General features: G+C 42.9%; 1 protein-coding gene across 3 annotated transcripts in view; it reads right to left on the bottom strand.

Annotated features, from left to right (window-relative positions):
- Positions 1–20,811, bottom strand: part of ALPK1 (alpha kinase 1) — a 302,227-nt gene that overhangs the window by 206,051 nt on the left and 75,365 nt on the right. For all 3 annotated transcript variants that reach the window (XM_068113909.2, XM_078776674.1, XM_078776675.1), the window contains exons 3-4: positions 3,748–3,862; positions 2,818–2,972 (exon numbers count right to left, since the gene is read on the bottom strand). In XM_068113909.2, coding sequence (XP_067970010.2) covers positions 2,818–2,972; positions 3,748–3,859 — 267 coding nt within the window. In that variant the 5' untranslated portion in view covers positions 3,860–3,862. The remainder of the gene's footprint in view (positions 1–2,817; positions 2,973–3,747; positions 3,863–20,811) is intronic.

The raw sequence follows: 20,811 nt of genomic DNA, 5'->3' as shown, positions 1-20,811 counted from the left end.
TTGTGCCATACCCCTGACTGGCAAGCACTCGAGACTTCAAAAAGATCATTCAGAGTAATTGTTGAAGAGGATTGTTGAGTAACAGGTATCCCTTTCAGTTGACAAAACTATAGGTTCCGACTCAAACACGTCAAAATTAACAACAACAAGAATGACCGCGCGGTGCACACAACCTGTGACAAAATCTGGTAACGGGCTGATTGGGAAACGCTTAATTAAGGCACTCTTCATTTAAAGATGAACAGCGTGATTGTGAAACACATATTTAATGCACAATTAAATAATTAACTTGACACATCTTATCCATGTCATCCTCCCCACGGTTATATCAGAATGAGCTGATTCGTAACAGGTCATGAATTGCTTAACCCCAATTTCGGGCCTTTCAAAAATTACTGATGGTATTTTAAACTACATTAACCATGACAGTATAGTTAGCAATAGCTTTTTTAGTAATTTGCATAACATTATGCTTGATAACGTAACGCTTGATTAACCGTCATTTCGGCTTGTGCTATGGTGGGTGGAGTCAAGTGACAGATGTGGGTGTGGTCCGGCAGCTTTCCGACCAATGGGAGCACATTTCAAAAATCGATCCCCAACAAGAACCCTAACAACAACAGCAACGCAAAGCTCTTGTAGAGCTGTGACATGTCACAGGTAAAAAGGCAAATAAAACTTACAATGGAAACTTGTAAAGGGGTCAATATATGGTTGAACCCCAAAAAAATTGATACAAAAGGTTTTTCAATGGATTCTGGTACCATTGGTCATGCTAAATAACATACTAAAAATCTAGTAACATCTGACTTCCGGAAAGGGGTCATTTTCAAGATGGCGTCCAAGATGGCCGCTGGGAGCTTAAAATGGCCATATGTCAATTATTATTCAACCTAGAAAGGTGGTTTTGGTGTCTAACCCTAGGTTTTAGGGCCCAAGGAATCCAATTGAATCAATAAAATTACCATCAGTGAATTATTTATTGACAAGTCCAAGATGGCATCCCAAGTTGACATCCTGATCCACTAAAATGGCTCTGTCGAATAGTAGTCAACCTGGAGAGATTTTTTCAGTGTGTATACCGAGGTTTAAGGCACCCAGGAAATCATCAAAATTACTTAAGTAAGCACAAAGTAATCAGGTAATCCAGTAAGCCAGGTTTACCAGCCCATTAGGCATTTGTTGTCTTATACAGTTAGTCGCTATTCATCATCATCCTCCGACTCACCAGCTAATGGACCAAGTGTGTGTTTCAGATTGGAGATAAGAGTGTAATGTGTCTACACCACTGCCACCTGGGACTCCAGTCCACAGTATTCAGTGATCATTACAGACAAAGGTTTGTACAAAGCTTGAGAGGTTATGGCAAGGGACAGACTATTTTATATTGGGGAGGGGGACTGAAAAATCTGACAAACAATTTATTTTCTTCTCAAAAGGAATAAGTATATTATTTGGTACATGTATGCATAAACAAAATCCATATTTTTTAGACATTTCCACAAGAAATGTACACTTGTAATGCTCCAGACAGTCTCTTGAAGGTCATTCAATGTAACTGCTCCACTGCCTGCAAGACACTCCGCTGCTCTTGTAGACGATATGGACTACCATGTACTACTGCCTGTGGACCGTGCCAACTTGAAGAATGTGACAATCCACATAACAAGTTTCTTCCAGAGGAGTCGGAGGATGACGATGAATAGCGAGTAACTGTATAAGACAACAAATGTCTAATGGGCTGGTAAACCTGGCTTACTGGATTACCTGATTACTTTGTGCTTATTTAAGTAATTTTGATGATTTCCTGGGTGCCTTAAACCTAGGTATACACACTGAAAATATCTCTCGAGGTTGACTACTATTCGACAGAGCCATTTTAGTGGATCAGGATGTCACCTTGGGATGCCATCTTGGACTTGTCAATAAATAATTAACTGATGGTAATTTTATTGATTCAATTGGATTCCTTGGGCCCTAAAACCTAGGGTTAGACACCAAAACCACCTTTCTAGGTTGAATAATAATTGAGATATGGCCATTTTAAGCTCCCGGCGGCCATCTTGGACGCCATCTTGAAAATGACCCCTTTCCGGAAGTCAGATGTTACTAGATTTTTAGTATGTTATTTAGCATGCCCTATGGTACCAGAATCCATTGAAAAACCTTTTGTATCAATTTTTTGGGGGTTAGGTGTGTTTTTTTCATATATTGACCCTACTATTGTGAGTTTTTTCCCCCCTCCCAACATACACTCGATGGCATATACAATCCCAAGGCTTCCGGAGTCCTCAAGCGGGCCCCGGACCACACGCTTAGTGGCTTCACACTTGCATCATCTGGGAGAGTACTGTATGTACCCATTCCCTTGATTTCTGGACCACCTCTTTCAAAAAATCCTGCATCCACCCTTGTAAATAGGATACACCCCAGCATATGCTTGCAGTCAGCAAGCATGCCCCACCAGTATTTAGTATTCATATCCCTCAACTCCCCCATCTTACCATTTCGCTATCATTGTCCCTTCCATTTATTTTCGCAATTAACTCACGCTTCCTCCTGGGCATATTTAATAGGTAGATGGCCACTTGCAATTCATGGCAGAGGTGGTTAAATTAATTGATGAATTAAGTCATGTTGTTTGAGTGTTTAGAATAGAATCGTCATATTTGACTGTCCAATGGTGGTGTACAGGCCAACTTTCAATTTTCCCAACACTCAAATAAATAAACGAACCCAATAACATTCAAGCAAAATCATATCCAGTGCTGTTTTTTGACCTTTCAATGCAGACCTCTCCTCCACCAAACTCCTTACCAAAAGTGAGCGAGTGTGAGTGCGAATGATGTCCATTGAGTCCACCTTTTCCTCTGGTGACTCTGCGTGGACATACTGCCACTGTTCAGGCACAAAGGCCCACACCATGTCCTTCGCCTCCTCGAGTAGGGAGCGCAGGAGAACTGGTAGAGCTTCTGTAGAAACATCAACATTAAAGTCTGCCCATTATCAATACAGCAATGACAATTTTTTACTCGTCAAAAATGGTGGATAAGGCAAAGAGGGACTTTACTAATATCAAATGAAATTTTCACCAATTGATGGGTGAGTGAAGTGAGAAGTCAGGCTTGTGAAATGAACCACTTCACATGAGTGCTTTGCTCTAGTGCTTTATGGGATTCAAGGCCTGTACTTAAAGCACGTATATAATGCCGGGCTACAAGGGTATTCAGGACCAGCGAGTTTGGCAGCCATTCTGTGCACTGTGGCCAGTGATGAGGCCGGACAAGGCCCATGCTAAAATAATTGCTTCCGCCTTACCCCCTCCGGCTTGTCGCGGTGCTGCGGAGAGGTGGTAGCTGCCAAGTTTCTGGGCATTTGGCCAAGGTTCCTCAATACAGACAGAAGCAAGGAAGCAGAAAGGGCTTTGGAGCCAATGCTTTGCTGCTTTTTCTCACAAACGCCTCATTAAAGGCCTTCATAGCCTCAACACTTGTTCAAGTTGGTGTCTCACTCAAGTGCAAGAACTACACAGGACAAGTGGCTGGTTTCTTTATTGTTTTGGCTTCATAAAGTAACACAACATGTTGTCACTACACAGCTAAAACTACAGGTCTTTGGCAATGATTCCAATTGTAGCATGCCAGACCGAGGTGACTGCGGCCACAATACAGTAATTACATTGCAGAGTTTGCAAACTGAGAGCAGAAATGAGTGCGCAATAAAGTAACGATGCACAGGAAAACTTACCGATCAGACAGGGAATAGCGGACGCAGATTCAGGATCATCTGAGACACGATTCTTCAGAAGTGCATGGCACTGGGACAAAACCCCATCTATTTGTGGCCCGCCCAAGGCCATTGTCTGTGGTTTAATAATGGAAAAATGACATTTATATGTTGAGATTGTAATCATATAGCATGATAATAAAAAAGAGGGTAATTCAATAAAAAGGATAATCAAATAAAGTGCACTCCCAACTACTTTTATGAGGATAAATAAGCAAAAAAACAACATCCGGGTGCTCAATGATCAAAGGAGAACAAGCAGCCTTGTCGGCATAATGATATGTATCCCTTTGCTCATCGATAACCTAGAATCCCAAGTCATTCCACAATGACAATCATTTCTGCCTTAGTATCTAAAATGCCTTTCACAAAATGGACAGGCCTTTAAGATCAATGCATTTCCAAACCTCCTCATCCACAGTGCATCTGTGTTTAGAAATAATCAACCATTTTGACAACAATAAGAACAAATTTTTGCCTGAGATCATCTTCCATCTGCTTAAAAGTCAGCCAATATCATTGTATTATAACAACTACAACGGAACTCAGTAGCGTTTATACCTCCACCAGACTGAACAATTTATGTTTCATACTCACTCATACTCAGTTTCATACTCATACTCAGTTTCATACTCATACTCAGTTTCATACTCAGCCTGGTGTTGGCTTAGTGGCTAGGGTGCCAGCTTAGGATCCTAGGATCCTGGGATCCTGGGTTCGAATCCCGGTCGATCGCTGAATTAACGCCAGGGGGGTTGACTCAGCCTGTCATCCTTCCGAGGTCGGCTAATTGAGTACCAGTTCACTGGTAATTCCCTGTTTGTCGTAAAAGGCGACAAACAGGGTTGGCGGCAGGAAGGGCATCCGGCCGTAAAACATTGCTTCAAAAAGGGGACCAAAAAAACAACAACAACCACGGTGCCCGAAAAAGGCCAACCCCCGCTTTGCGGGGGAAAATGGCCTCTAACGGTGGTTTTTTAAAATTTATACTCACTGATAGGCCAGATCTGGATCTGGACATGAACCAAAAGCTAATCAGCTTGTTCTTGTAGCCGAACCAACTCATCCACCAAGTTTTGTCATAATCCGTCCACATCCTTTTGAAATGGCATGCTACATATCGTTTTTGGCCCAATCACTCAATGGTGAAGAATCACCTGCAATTAAAAAAAAAACCCTCGTATCCGGATCCGTATTCAGATCTTCACAAAAAATAAACCAATTTGGTCTTGTCATAAACACAATTGGTTCACCAAGTTTCGTCCAAATCCATCCACAACTTTCTGAGATATCGTGCTATACAGTCAGACCCCGCTATTCACGGCTCCACTATTCGCGGGTTCCGCGTATTCGTGGTTGATAAAATGCGACCTGTTTCTCTATTCGCGGAAAAATGTCCCGCGGATTCGCGGTTTTTTCCTATTCGTGGCCGTGTTCCATGAAATCGCGGGTTTTCAGGGGTGCAAAAAAAAATCACAAGCTGCTAGCTTGACACATTGAGAGAACCCATCTTTCACCACCCATGCATAAAGCAGCTGGACATACGCAAAAAAAACATCTTCTATGAGCCACGAGCATGACATGCTTCTACATTCACTGCTGCGTGCTTTGCATTTTCATGGCCTTCGCGGCCGCAAATTTTAGCCGCACTATAATCGAGAGCCTCATGGGATGTTCTACCAGCTGCATAACACATCATCCCCGCGAATTACTGTACAGAATGAAAACACGCCACAGTATCTATTAGTGCAATTAGCTGTCTCCCTTTTCCTCAGTGAAACTGGCACGGCATGCATTCACAGATTTTCATCGACATTCGCCGGATTTGCCTTGCCATTTCCGGGATTATCGCTGACACTTGCGGGATTTGCCTCGCCATTTCCGGGATTATCACCGACATTTGCGGGATTTGCCTCGCCATTTCCGGGATTATCGCCGACATTTGCGGGATTTGCCTCGCCATTTCCGGGATTATCGCCGACATTTGCGGGATTTGCCTCGCCCTTTCTGGGATTATTGCCGACATTTGCGGGATTAGCCTCGCCATTTCCGGGATTATCGCCGACATTTGCGGGATTTGCCTCGCCATTTCCGGGATTATCGCCGACATTTGCGTGATTTGCCTCGCCCTTTCTGGGATTATCGCCGACATTTGCGGGATTAGCCTCGCCATTTCCGGGATTATCGCCGACATTTGCAGGATTTGCCTCACCATTTCTGGGATTATCGTCGACATTCGCGGGATTTGCCTCACCATTTGCGGGATTATCGCTGACATTCACGGGTTTTATCTCGCCATTTCCGGGACTTTCATCGACCTTCGCGGATTACCGTCGACATTCTCGGGATTTGCCTCACCATTTGTGGAGTTTGCCTCGCCATTCATGGTTTGGTCCTCTCTATTCGTGGATTTTCGTGACTCGGGAACCTATCCCCCCTTTTGCCATCGAAACAATGCCCCGCTATTCGTGGTTTCGCAATTCGTGGCATTTTCCAGGAGCGTATCCCCCGCGAATAGTGGGGTCCCACGGTATATAGTTTTTGACCAGATCTCTCAATGTTGAAGAATCACGTCCAAATTATAGCATCCGGTTCTGTATCTTCACCAAAATCTAATCATTTCGTCCTTCTCACACACCCAACATCTCCTCCAAATGTCATCTGAATCGGTCCACAACGTTTTGAAATATCCTGTTCACAAACAAACAGGCAGACAGACAGACTCGGGGGAACACATAAGCTCAGTCAGCCTTCAGTGGCGGAGGTAAAAAGGTGCAAAAACCGACTTCTTTAACTACATATCGATCGATCAGCTAACTTCCAATCATCAGTAAGGTCATGGAATCCATCATCGCAGTTGGCACCAAATCTTTCCTTTTCTCCAACGGCCTGATCTCAGTTCGGATTCAGACCCGGTCACTCTACCCTGGGCATGCTGCTTCTTCTCTCCCAACAATGAATGGAGGCCCTCAATGTCAGACATGAGATCAGGGCTGTCTCTCCAGATATATCTCCAGTTTTCGATACAGTCTGACATCCAGCCTTAATCTTCAAACTATCTGCCTGCGGCATCCATGGCCAACTCCACACATGGCCAATGTGTGATATCTTTCCACGTTTCCAGTTTTTTGTGGCTCTATCTATCTTGTCCACCCCACTTGTCCTCCAATAGTCCTCATTCTTCCACAAATCCCTTGTTTCTCCAAGTGTCCCACTATTTTGTCCCTCAACCCTGCTGTTGGTAAGTTTTCCCCTCTGTTTTTGCTGTTACTTTTGTTCTGTTATGTCCTGATCTATTCTATGTTCTAGCTTCTCCATGAGCCCTGACTTTGTATACAACTCTGACAAATATCACACCCTCACTATGTCTCTCCGAAAGGACCGTCTGACAAACTCTCCCATCTACTTTCGAAACAAAGCACTTGAAGAGGTTAAGTCACTGAAAACATTTGGGCCTCACTATCAGCCATGATCTTTCTTGGACAAACCACATTTCAAGGTTGGCCTCCAAAGCCAGACTCGGCATCCTTGATCATGCAGTCTTTCCTGAATACACCTGAACTCCTATCCACCGACAAGGCCTTCATCCTCAGCTTGATGGAGTACTGCTCTCCCCTTTGTGTTGGTGGCCTTGCCTCAAACCTTGCTCCGGGCGACGCCATGCAAACCAAGATCTTCAAGATCATTAGAATATCGTGTGATGAAGCTGAGTCTGTGAGCCTATCATTTTCACATCACCGACAGGTCGGTGGTCTCTCTGTTTTATACCACCTCCCTTCTGGTTCTCCTGTGCTCTATTTCACCCTCCCCTCCCCAGGTTTCTGCAGGGGTGCAAATGGTCTGCCAGAAACTCTCAAAATCAAATGCAGAGTCACTGCTCACCTCCGCCCATCCGATTTTCTCTTTTTCCCACCTGTGGAAACAACTTCCTCAGTCTCTTCAATCTCAACCTTCCCTCCAGGGCTTCAAGAGAGCTGTTCACTACCATTTCATGTTCCCCCATCCACAATCATGATTTTTTTTCGAGCCCTATTAACCCTCCCCAAGGACAACTCTTTCCAAGTTTCCAGTTTTCCCTTCCACTTCTGTGATTGAGAGTTTGTGGCTGTCTCCATCTTGTTCACCTTCCTCTCCTCCCCCCGTGCCCTCCCTTCTTCCCCACATCCCTTATTTCTCCCAGTCTCCTTCTATTTTGTCCCTCAATCCTGATGTTCATGTGTCCCCCTCTCTTTCTGTTGTTCTTTTCGTTTCGCCTAGTGGTTTGTCTTTCCGTTCTGTGTTCTAGCTCTTTCATGAGCTTCGACACTGCAAAAAAATTGGCGATTCACAACAAAATCATTTCATTTTTGTGTTGCTTCGCCAACTAAATTTTATTCCGAAAATCAAGTCACAACCTGCTTTGTCTCCTAATCTGGAAAAAAAACGTTTAAAATGTGTCCCACAACAATCAAATAAAAATAAAAGAGTAGAACACTTACATTACAGCAACAAATATATATATTTAATTTTCAAGTACATTTTCAAGTCCAGCAACAGCTCCTTTGAGTACATTATGACACCACAAGGCAAAAGAGACGTAGGGAGTGTATGGCATGGGTGGGGTGGCTTCCCCCATACTTTGGGCTTTGGCTCTATTTTTGAAGGCCCGCCGACGCTCGGTGTGGGGGGAAAACAAGAGGGGTCCGTTTTGCACAATACCCAGCACCCAAGAGCGCCGCCGCCATTGTTCGCCACTCGACAGGCCCCTGGGGCGGCCAAAGCACACTTGGCGCTTACAGAAGGCCCGCCAGGCCTCTCCAAGGCCGTTGTGTCGGCGGCTGCCTCGTGTGTTCACCACACGCGTGCTCGCCGCTCCGAATGGCTTTCTGCTGGTCTGTGCCACGGCGAGGCGCACGCACCATGACTCCATCTGTCAAAGGCCGTGGTCTCATCAAGGACACTCGAGCAACACATTTTGACATCCTCGTGGAATTTACACCAGAGGAAAAATAGCTCAATATCCCTTGTGACTTCTACATTCTTTATCAAGTACTTGTGTGCTTCCCTCTCTCTCCCCATCTTGTCTCCCGCTCCCTTTATTATATATTTTGTGTCAATTTGTTTTTTTGTGATTAATGTTAGCTCTTACACGAGCCTCGATCTTGAATACAAATTTTTTTTTTTTTAACCCGGAAATGTGTTTTTTGTCTGCATAACAATGTTGTCCTCGCATCAAATGTTTAAACGTGTATTGTGGGTGATAATCAGTTTTTATAATTATTGTATTTGATTTTTTTACTTAATTGCATTGACATTAGTATGTCGTACTAATGTCGTACCAATGTCGTACAACAAAACTTTTTTTGCAGTGAGACTTCTCAAAGCAAAAGCATCTAGATTCAAAAGGTAGTAAAGGTTTGATGATGATGATGTTTTGATGTTGTTTTGATGATGATGTTTTGATGTTAATGAAGGTTTGATTGTAATGAATTAGCAATTACTGATGTAAACACGATAATTTTCAAATGTATGAAAACGCATTTTCCTTCACATTTGTTAGCAATCACGAGGAACACTGTTGTAGCAATAACGATATTTAAATATTATGAAAACCACAGCTGAATAAATGAAGATAGCTCTCTTTTTAATTGTCACGAGTGAGTTTGATACTTAAAAGCTTTCAGTTTTGGAAAAAAAACAATGTGCGTCTTTTTCAAGCAGAAATTGTCTTTGTGCACAATACAAATGAAATATCACAGACTGGATGAAACCCAGTGCGGCAGAAATAGCGAAACAGTTATCAAAATGATGAGCACTCTTTTCCAATGTCCAATTACTCTTCCTACAGAGCAAGCAAGCAGCACAAAGTTATTAAAAGGCTTGTCCCCTTTACAATCTGCAAATGTTCTCGAAGCGCAGTCTCGAAAAATAGTTGTGCTGAAAAGGAATCACTAAAACAGCAATCAAGGTTAAAACATTGAGGCCACGCCCTTCAGGAAGCCACACCCTTCAGGAAGCCACGCCCTTCAAAATGCCACGCCCAGTTTTCTCTCAAACACCCATCCACGACGGATGATGTAATAAAGTGAAGAACATTCCTTTCCCCTCCCTTTAAACAGATTTTGAAAGCTAGTGAAGAGGTACAAGTTTTATCGTCTTACCAAGTGTCTATCAACCAAATCATCCGATTACCAGAAAAATTTAGATTGGTTGAGGGTGTAGATTGCAGTTGGGTAAAAGCTGCCATTCAAGCGATTATAGTTTGTGTTGATGGAATGATAACGTTTACCTGAACGGAGAAGTTCAAAAATGTCCCGCGCTGGGTGGAACTCATCTCGGATGATGGCTTTTGCTCTTTTCACTACTCGACTCAGGGGCGGATCCAGAAAATTTTTATGGGGGGTTCACTTGAGGTTAAGATGTCCACAGATCACAAAATCTACCACCAAGCCTTATTTAACTCAATGTATTTGTCTTTTATTTTTCAATTGACAATATTTAGCTAAAAGAGACATATTGTCCTCAATAGTGATGTATGTAATGAAAATAAAGACCAATTACTGCACTGTAGTTACAAGAAGGAAGCCGGACATTAACAACACACACACACACACACACACACACACACACACACACACACACACACACACACACACACACACACACACACACACACACACACACACACACACACACACACACACATACACTTATGTCAGCCGGCCTACTGAGTGAAGTGACAGTTTCCTATTTGTACATCGTTAGCTCTTGTAGTCCACTAGCTCTACTTAAGGATGTCCAGAAACTCCATTCTTCATGGATTTCGCCATGTAAAGTCATCATAGATGACATTCATATCTAAAGTCCACACCATAATGAATGTGCGTTGTTGGATCCGATGATCCGATCTTCACGCATTGTTGGTGAGGTGAGTCTTAAGACGTCTCAGTCCGCTAATAGACCCCTCACACTTCCATGGTCTTACGGGCATCGTGCAGAAGAGAAGCATCAGGCCGAGGATGTTGGGGAAGAATGATTTGTCTGTCTGTTTGAGGGTTTTGCTGCTGTAGTTGGGACCTCTGATGCTTACTTGCTGTGGTTGGGTCCTCTGATGATGACTTGCTGTGGTTGGGTCCTCTGATGATGACTTGCTGTGATTGGGTCCTCTTATGATGACTTGCTGTGGTTGGGTCCTCTGATGATGACTTGTTGTGGTTGGGACCCCATTATCTGCCAGCTGTGCACCTCTGTAACAACTGTAATTGGTGATAGCAGGTCATATTGGTAGAAATCCGCCAGTTCACTGATGACTTCTGTATCTTCTGTCCCAAACAAGCAGATCACAGACGGGATGAGGTGTAGTGCCTGTGTGTCCTGTCTTGTGTGCTCAGTTAAGTGGGTCTGTAGTTCTACGAGCAGGTTCTAAGTCATTGGCCGGAGCCAGCAGTAGAAGAAGTATAATTGGAGAAGAGGCACCAGATGTGGAGTTGCACGATGGTGCTGGGGGCGGCTAAGTTTCCAGGGTCGGAAAAGATGATGGCTGGTTGCGTACAACTTGAAACTGTAGCATGTGGCTCGTTTGCTTTCTTCTTGGTGTTTTTGTCCAAAGAGGTAGCTCATGACATGCAATATATAGAAATGAATGCACATCTTTGAGTCCGATAGGCCGGATCCGGATTTGTATCCCACTGATAGGCCGGATTAACCAACTCATTCACCAAGTTTTGTCATAAGTCGACCACAACCTTTTGAAATATAATGATCTATATTATGTTTGGCCCCATCTCTCAATTTTGAAGAATCACTTAAAATTTTAAAAATTCTCATATCTGGATCTGGATTCGGATGTTCAACAAAATTGAATCACTTTGTCCTTGTCACACACACAACTTCTCCACCAAGTTTCGACTGAATCAGTCCATAACTCTTTGAAATATCATGCTATGTATCGTTTTTGCCAGATCACGCTCCATAGTGAAGAATCACTTTAAAATTCTCGCATCCGGATCTGGATCTTCACCAAAATCGAATAAATTCTTCTTTGTCACACACACACCAGATTAAATGTCACACACACCTCCACCAGATTAAATCCAAAATCCATCAATAACCTTTTGAGATATCCTGCACACAAACAAACTGACAGGGTTCAAAACATTACCTCCGTCCATTGCAGATGGTGGAAGTAAATATGGTAGCAGAGGAGGGAGGGTGAGGGGTGGGGATTGGGCGTGGGGGGGGGGGGGGGAGGTTCACGTGCCAGCAGTGAACCCCCCCCCCCCCTCTGGATCCGCCCCTGTGACTGGAGTATAGGCTCTCGATAGAAGGCAGATCACACCCAATAATTTTACAATCGGTCTTTGCTATTCTGTCCAGTTGGGATCGGTCTTCCTGCGTCTAGTTGCCATACCAAACAATAAGGACACTCTCTATCATTGCGTGACAGAACCTTATCAATACAAGATGGCCGACACCAAAACTTTGCAACCTACACAGTGATACAGTAGGTGTTTATCTTCCACTTAAGATCATTGGAAACATGTATGCCAAAAAAAATATGGACGTATGTACTAAAACTAAAATAAACAAGTAAAGATACATTCAAAGCACACCGCCCCCTTGCCAAATAATTAAATATCCTACAGCGCGGCATTGCCGGGGCGCCTCGGGCGCCCGGCAATACCGCAGTGCAGCTCATTGAGGCTGCATTGGGAGGGAGAGGTGTACACTAATTGATTGATTAATTGCATAATTAAAATCAATAAAAGATCATCACAAAATATTTTCTTAATCAATTGGCTAATAGCATAACTAAACCACAAGTGCTTCATCCGAAGATGTATCTTTTAGGAATTTAATTAAATAAGGCAATAATAAAAAATTAAATAATTAATTGATTAATCAATAATTAATCAATTAATCAATAATTAATTAATCGATTAAATGATTAATCAATAAATCAAAAATATCCTCGATAGCCACATCACTTGGTCACTGTCATGTCCAAATATTAGCTTCCCAGCTCAAAAGGTGCCTGAGATATTGGCCAAATGAGAAAGAAAATAAATAAATGATTAATAATGAAAATAAATAAATAATAATCGTTAAAAAATTAAATTATTAATCAATTCGGTCACAGAACACATAAACCACCACCATTTCATCAGAATCTGTAACTGAAAAAAAATAAAAATTAGTACTTAATCGAATAATTAAATAATTAATCGATTAATTGATTAATTGATGAATCAATAAATCAAAAATATCCTTGATAGCCACATCACTTGGTCACTCATGTCCAAATATTAGCTTCCGAGCTCAAAAGGTGCTTGAGATATTGGCCAAATGAGAAAGAAAATAAATAAATGATTAATAATGAAAATAAATAAATAATAATCATAAAAAAATTAAATTATTAATCAATTCGGTCAGAGAACACATAAACCACCACCATTTCATCAGAATCTGTAACTTAAAAAAAATAAAAATTTCGTCATGAATCGAATAATTAAATAATTAATCGATTAATTGATTTCTTGATTAATTAATAAATCAGAAATAGCCTTTGCAGCGAAATCACCTGGTCATTGGCATGTCCAAATATCAGCTTCCTAACTCAAAAGGTGCCTGAGTTAATGGTCAGAAGAGAAAGGGAATTTAATTAATTAAATAAGTACTTAATTAATCGCTAATAATTAAAAAACTCCTCAATTTATTGATTAATCAAAAAACAAAAAATACCGTTTTTGACAAAGGACTTGCTCACTATTGTGCCGAAATTTCAGCTTCCTAGCTCAAAGGATGGCTGAGATATCACCCGGACAAACAAACAAACAACCAGAGTGAAAACTGAGTACTCTCTTTCAGCGTGCGTCACTGCCGAGCCCCCTTCGGTGCCCAGCAATGACGATTTGCAATGTCTGGAGATGGCATAGGAAAGGAGCGGTGTACAACAACCAGAGTGAAAACTGAGTTCTCCCTTTCAGCGTGCGTCACTGCCGAGCCCCCTTCGGTGCCCAGCAATGACGATTTGCAATGCCTGGAGATGGCATAGGAAAGGAGCGGTGTACAACAACCAGAGTGAAAACTGAGTACTCCCTTTCAGCGTGCATCACTGCCGAGCCCCCTTCGGTGCCCAGCAATGACGATTTGCAATGCCTGGAGATGGCATGGGAAAGGAGCGGTGTACAACAACCAGAGTGAAAACTGAGTACTCCCTTTCAGCGTGCGTCACTGCCAAGCCCCCTTCGGTGCCCAGCAATGACGATTTGCAATGCGTGGAGATGGCATAGAAAAGCTGCGGTGTACAAAAATATATGTGTGTCTTTATTAAGTTCAGAAGAGATGTTTGAAGAACACCATTCCACAAGTTTTTCGACTTGATTACGGTAATCACTTTCATCACTATGGAGAATCAAGCCTATAGGACACTGAGGACTCAAAAGACGCAAATGACCCCGAGGACCCAAAATACCCCGAGACCCTAAATACCCCAAAAGACACTGAGGACCCAAAGGACCCAGAGGAACTTAAAGACCCCGAGGACCCAAAATATCCCAAAGATGAAAAAGTCTCAAAAGACCCCGAAGACCCAATGGACTCAAAAGACCCAAAATACTCCGAAGACTCAAAAGACCCCGAAGACCTAAAATACCAAAAAGACCCCAAAGACTGAAAAGACCCCAAAGACCCAAAGGACCCCAAAGACCCAAAGGACCCCAAAGACCCAAAGGACCCCAAAGACCCAAAGGACCCCAAACACCCAAAAGACCCTGAATATCCAAAAGATCCTGAAGACCCAAAATATTCCAAAGACTCTTAAAGACTCCAAAGACCCAAAATACCCTTATAGTCCCTGAAGACCAAAAAGACTCCGAAAACAAAAAAGACCTAGAGGAACCAAAATACCATGAGGACGCAAAAGACCCTGAAGACCCAAAATACCCCAAAGATCCCTATAGACCCTGAAGACCCAAGATAACCAAAAGACCCTGAAGACCCTAAAGATCCTTTAAGATCCAAAATACCAAATAGATGAAAAGATGCCAAAGACCCTTTAAAGACATGAAAGGTTAAAAAGACCCTGGAGACCCAATGGACCTCAAAGACCCAAAATACCCAGAAGACCCAAAATACCCCAAATACCCCAAATACCCTTAACGACGCTGAAGCCCAAAACACCCAAAATACCAAAAACACCCTGAAGACCAAAAAGACACAAAAGACTGAAAATACACCGAAGACCCAAAAGACCCTTAAAGGGAAACCCAAACGCAAAAAAAATTCTTCTGAAAACCATTGACAATCATTAATCACAGACTAATTTGAAGGGAATTTTACTTTATTTTCAATTCACAAAGTGCCGAAAAAAGTCCAAGTGTCGATTTTCGAGTTTGCCAGTGACATCACATTGTGAACTCACTGTGATCGTGCCGGCGACAGAACATAGAGATTGCATTCCGAGCTCGGATTCCGATAATGATTAGGGATGTTGGAGGGGGCGGGGTGTGTGGGTTGGTCGTGGGTATTGTTAGCTGGGGTCATGGTTGTTTGGGGATGGTGTGGGGTGGTTGTGAGTATTGTTAGTTAGGGTGATAGTTGATGGGGGATTGTGTGGGGACAGTGTGGGGTGGTTGTGAGTATTGTTGGGATGCCTCAAAGACCAAGGCCACATAAGTTGAACAGAGAGATGGTGTGGGGTGGTCGCGGGTATTGTTAGCTAGGGTGACCGTTGAAGGGGGATTTTAAGGAGATGGTAAAGTGGGGGAGGAGGGGGAAGAGGTGAGTGTGGGTTGGTCATGGGTATTGTTAGCTAGCTTGATGGTTGATGGGTTTTTTTCTGGAAAATTGAGATGCCTCAAAAGCCAAGGCCACCTAAGTTGAACAGAGATCCAGCAATATTACCAAAGGAAATCATCAAGCAATCCAAGTCAAAGCAGTTGTATCAGCAGAAAATATCCTCAATAAGAGATGGCTCCTTTTCCTCTCTCCTTCCCCTCTCTCCTTTCCTTCTCTCATTCCTCTCTCTCATACCTCCCTCTCATTCTCCCCTCTCATTCTCCTCTCTCATTCTGTCTCCTTCCCCATGCCCACATAACAGTCAACACATTCAAAACGGCTGTTGGAATATATGTCGCCAATTTTCTCAACTTTTGCTGAAACTGAGACTTGAACCATCCTAGTGACTGTGATGGTGAATTCGAGTCGAGATAAAGTGTGAGGGAGACTCAATGAATGACCTTTATGTTACAGGCCTTTGAAAATGCATTTTGTTCTATAAACGGTAACTTTTCAGCGAATTTTATTCCCGTTTTTTTTCAACCGAGTCTAAGACCATGTTAGTGACTGTGAAAAAAAAAGAAGAGATATCGAATTAGAGTTGATATAAAACTGTGAGAGAGAGCAAGACACCGCTGGCCTAACAAAAGAGGCCCAAAGCTATGCGAGTAAACAAAATGGTGGATATTTGTTTTTGAAGCCCCTCCCAGACCAGGTGTAGCCACTCCCCCGGACAGACAGACAGACAGACAGACAGGATCACCGACAGAGCTTATAATATAGACAAGTGGACGTGTGTGGAATCCCACGGGCATGGACGTGTGTGACATTTGGACATCTTCATTTAGTTGCTGCACATTCAGTTTTACCAAATGGTTACTGGCAATTTATCAGACCCACAAATGATGTTATCCACACAATTTATTTACTTCTGATAACATGTTAATGCATGTGCATGCGCGCGTGCGCACGCACACACACACACACACACACACACACACACACACACACACACACACACACACACACACACACACACACACACACACACACACACTAGCTTGGCTCGGCTCGCCTCACCACGCGTCGTTACTGAAGAACGGGCTTATTTTAGCTGAGGATAATGACTGTACCCGAGTTGCTGTGTTGCCGTGATTTACACCAATCATAATACAAACAATTATTTTGCATAAATTTATTTGTAGTGTTTGTGATATTACATTTTTATAAGCCATTTAGGATGAAGATTTAGGTTGAAAATATATATATAATTCAAAAAAGAACCCCTCAGCACATACATACGGGAGGGGTAGGTGCAGACTGGAAGTTTGGGACGATTACACCTCACCACCACATAATTTAAAACACCTCACCACCACATAATTTAAAACACCTCACCACCACAAAATTGAAAACACCTCACCACCAAGTAATTTAAAACACCTCACAGCCACGAAACACGTAATTATAAACACCTCACCACCAGGAAATTAAAAACACATCACAGCCACGAAATTAAAAACACCTCACAGCCACGAAATTAACAACACCTCACAGCCAAGAACCACGAAAGTAAAAACACCTCACAGCCACGAAATTAAAAACACCTCATCAACACGTAACACAAAATTAAAAACAACTCACAGCCACGAAAGTAAAAATACCTCACAGCCACGAAATTAAAAACACCTCATCACCACGTAACACAAAATTAAAAACAACTCACAGCCACGGAATTAAAAACACCTCACCATCACGAAACACGAAATTAAAAACACCTCAGCCACGAAATTAAAAACACCTCACAGCCACAAAATTAAAAACACCTCACAGCCACAAAATTAGAAACACCTCACAGCCACAAAATTAAAAACACCTCAACACCACAAAATTAAAAACACCTCACAGCCATGAAACACGTAATTAAAAACACCTCAGCCACAAAATTAAAAACACCTCACAGCCACGAAACACTAAATTAAAAACACCTCACCACCATGAAATTAAAAACACCTCACAGCCACGAAACATGAAATTAAAAACACCTCACCACCACGAAATTAAAAACACCTCACCACCACAAAATTAAAAACACCTCACAGCCACGAAATTAAAATCACCTCACAGCCACGAAATTAAAAACACCTCACCACCACGAAATTAAAAACACCGTACCACCACAAAATTAAAAACACCTCACAGCCACGAAACACGAAATTAAAAACACCTCAGCCACAAAATTAAAAACACCTCACAGCTACGAAACACAAAATTAAAAACACCTCACCACCACGAAATTAAAAACACCTCACAGCCACGAAACACGAAATTAAAAACACCTCACCACCACGAAATTAAAAACACCTCACCACCATTAAATGAAAAACACCTCACAGCCACGAAATTAAAAACACCTCACCACATCATTTAAAAACACCTCACCACCACATCATTTAAAAACACCTCACCACCACCTAATTAAAAAAACCTCACCGCCAACTAATATAAAACACCTCACCACCACGTAATTCAAAACACCTCACCACCACGTAATTCAAAACACCTCACCACCACGTGATTTAAAACATCTCACCACCACGTGATTTAATAACGCCTCACCACCACGTGATTTAATAATGCCTCACCACCACATAATTCAAAATACCTCACCACATGATTCAAAACCACCACCACGTTATTAAAAACACTTCACAACCACAGAAACAAAAGTTTGAGGGAGTAGTTCAGTGACAACACAGACACTGCCCAGATATGTTGATATACTGTATAGATAAATAACTACACCTGAGTTGATGTTTTTTCATGGTTTACACCAATCATAATTCAAAAATCATAATGCACAAATGTATTTGTAATATACGTGATATCACATTTTATAAACAATTAAAGTTGGAAAAAAAAATTCCCCAAAGATTCCCCCAGAAAAAAATTAATTGGAAATTTTTTCGAAAGAAAATGCCCTTGGGACATCCCGACAGGAGAGATTTGTGCATACCAGAAGTTTGGTACGATTTCACAAAAAATTGAGGGAGTAGTTCAGTGAAAACACAGGACAACACAGGACAGACACTGCACAGATATATACAGTCACCTGAAAAAGTAAGTACACCCCATGTAAAGTTTTGCCTTTTTCAACATATTTCAACATACAGCTATTTTATCTTCATTTCAACAATTTTGAAAGATAAAGGTGATATAATATAACAAATATCATGAAACATTTACATTTTGTAGTCCATTGTATAATTTAAATGAACAAAAATGCAAATTTCGCATGTGGAAAAAGTAAGTACACCCCTACATTTATCACTACTTCAAATACCTAAAATTAGAATCAGGTGCACCAGCTCAGGTGCAAATGATTAGAACATCGTTAGAGAGGATCTTGGAGGAACCTGTCTTATTTAAACCTCAGACATTTAGTTTGGTTTGCTCTTTGTTGTTGAAGTGTGTGGCGTCACCATGCCGAGATCAAAAGAGCTCTCTGAGGCCTTCAGAAAGAAGGTTATAGATGCCTACGACTCTGGGAAGGGATTTAAAAAGATCTCCAAACAATTTTAAATCAATCATTCGACTGTCCGGAAGATCATCTACAAGTGGAGAAGATTCCAAACAACTGCTATCTTGTTCAGGCCAGGCCGCCCCAGCAAGTTCAGCCCGAGAGCAGACCGCAAGATGCTGAAAGAAGTCTCTAAGAACCACAGAATGTCATCACGCGACCCACAGGTAGCTCTTGCCACTGTTGATGTCAAAGTGCACGAGTGGAGAAGATTCCAAACAACTGCTATCTTGTTCAGGCCAGGCCGCCCCAGCAAGTTCAGCCCGAGAGCAGACTGCAAGATGCTGAAAGAAGTCTCTAAGAACCACAGAATGTCATCACGCGACCCACAGGTAGCTCTTGCCACTGTTGATGTCAAAGTGCACGAGTCTTCCCAGATCAAGGGCCACGTGGTCAGGAGAACCTCGTCCCTTCTGGTTGCCCTGCCGTCCCACCGGGAGCGCTGGCAGGGTGTACTTCAAACTAAGCTTAAGTGTCAAGTGTTAAGTTCCTCCTTGCCCTCGCAAAGGAAAGGCTAGGGTCAAGCTCTTCCAAATTTCCAAACACTAGAAATCGGACGTCTCAAATTAATTAACTAATTTGTTAATACATCTCAGTCGCCCGCGACCTCTCTAGCGCGGGCGTCGAACCAGTTCATTTCCGGGCGACCGGGCCGAGTATCGGCTCGGCCGTGGCCGAAGCCGTTGATTCCGCCATAGCACGCTAACGCGTAGGCTCGCGCGTCCCTGGTCCGCCGGGGCTCCGCGGGTGTCCTACCGTGCCCACGTCGCCATGCTCCCTGAATAAGAGAGTCAGACGTGGTGCCCGGGGACGGAATTCGCTGTCTAAACATGGTAGCGCTAGGCCAGTGGGACCGCCGGGACCCACGTGCACTCACAAGTTGTTCTGCGCGTGGGCGGCAGTATCAGACCAGGGCGCCCAAACGCTCCCCGGCAAAAGTTCATCCTGAAAGCGCCCACATTGTGCGGACAAACCAAGTCAAGGGCCACGTGGTCAGGAGAACCTCGTCCCTTCCGGTCACACTGTGCCTATCGGCCGGCCTCGAAGACCGAAATTGTGACGGTGTCACCCGACATGGGTGACATTAGAAAATTACAAATTACAAATTACAAATTTTGCCGAGGTGTCACCCGACATTAGAAAGAGGCTGCACAAATTTGATCAACATGGGAGGTGTGCCAGGAGGAAACCTTTGTTGTCCAGAAAGAAAATCAGGGCAAGACTAAATTTTGCCAATGAACACCTCGGCAAAAACCAGCACTTCTGGAACAATGTGCTCTGGACAGCTGAGTCAAAGGTAGAGCTATTTGGCCGCAGTACCAGAAGACATGTTTGGCGAAAACCAAAGACAGCATTTGACCACAAGAACCTGATACCAACTGTAAAGCATGGTGGTGGAAATATTATGGTTTGGGGCAGCTTTGCTGCATCAGGGCCTGGGCAGCACACCATCATATAATCCACTATGAATTCTTCATTGTACCAGAGGGTGCTTGAGGATAATGTGAGGCCATCTGTCGGAAAGTTGAAGATCAACCGAAGGTGGACCTTGCAACATGACAATGACCCTAAACATCTATCTATAATTCCAGTAATCTCTGTCTGTACGTTTGTACGTTTGTCTGTGACCGCTGTTTCTCGACAACCACGGGTCCGATATACTTTTAACTTGCCAGGTATATTGCTGG

Source organism: Myxine glutinosa, chromosome 4, assembly GCF_964187855.1.
Source record: "Myxine glutinosa chromosome 4, kmMyxGlut1.1, whole genome shotgun sequence".
Taxonomy (NCBI): Eukaryota; Metazoa; Chordata; class Myxini; order Myxiniformes; family Myxinidae; genus Myxine; species Myxine glutinosa.
The sequence above is the reverse complement of the archived record's forward strand: the minus strand, read 5'-3'. Positions and strand labels throughout refer to the sequence as shown.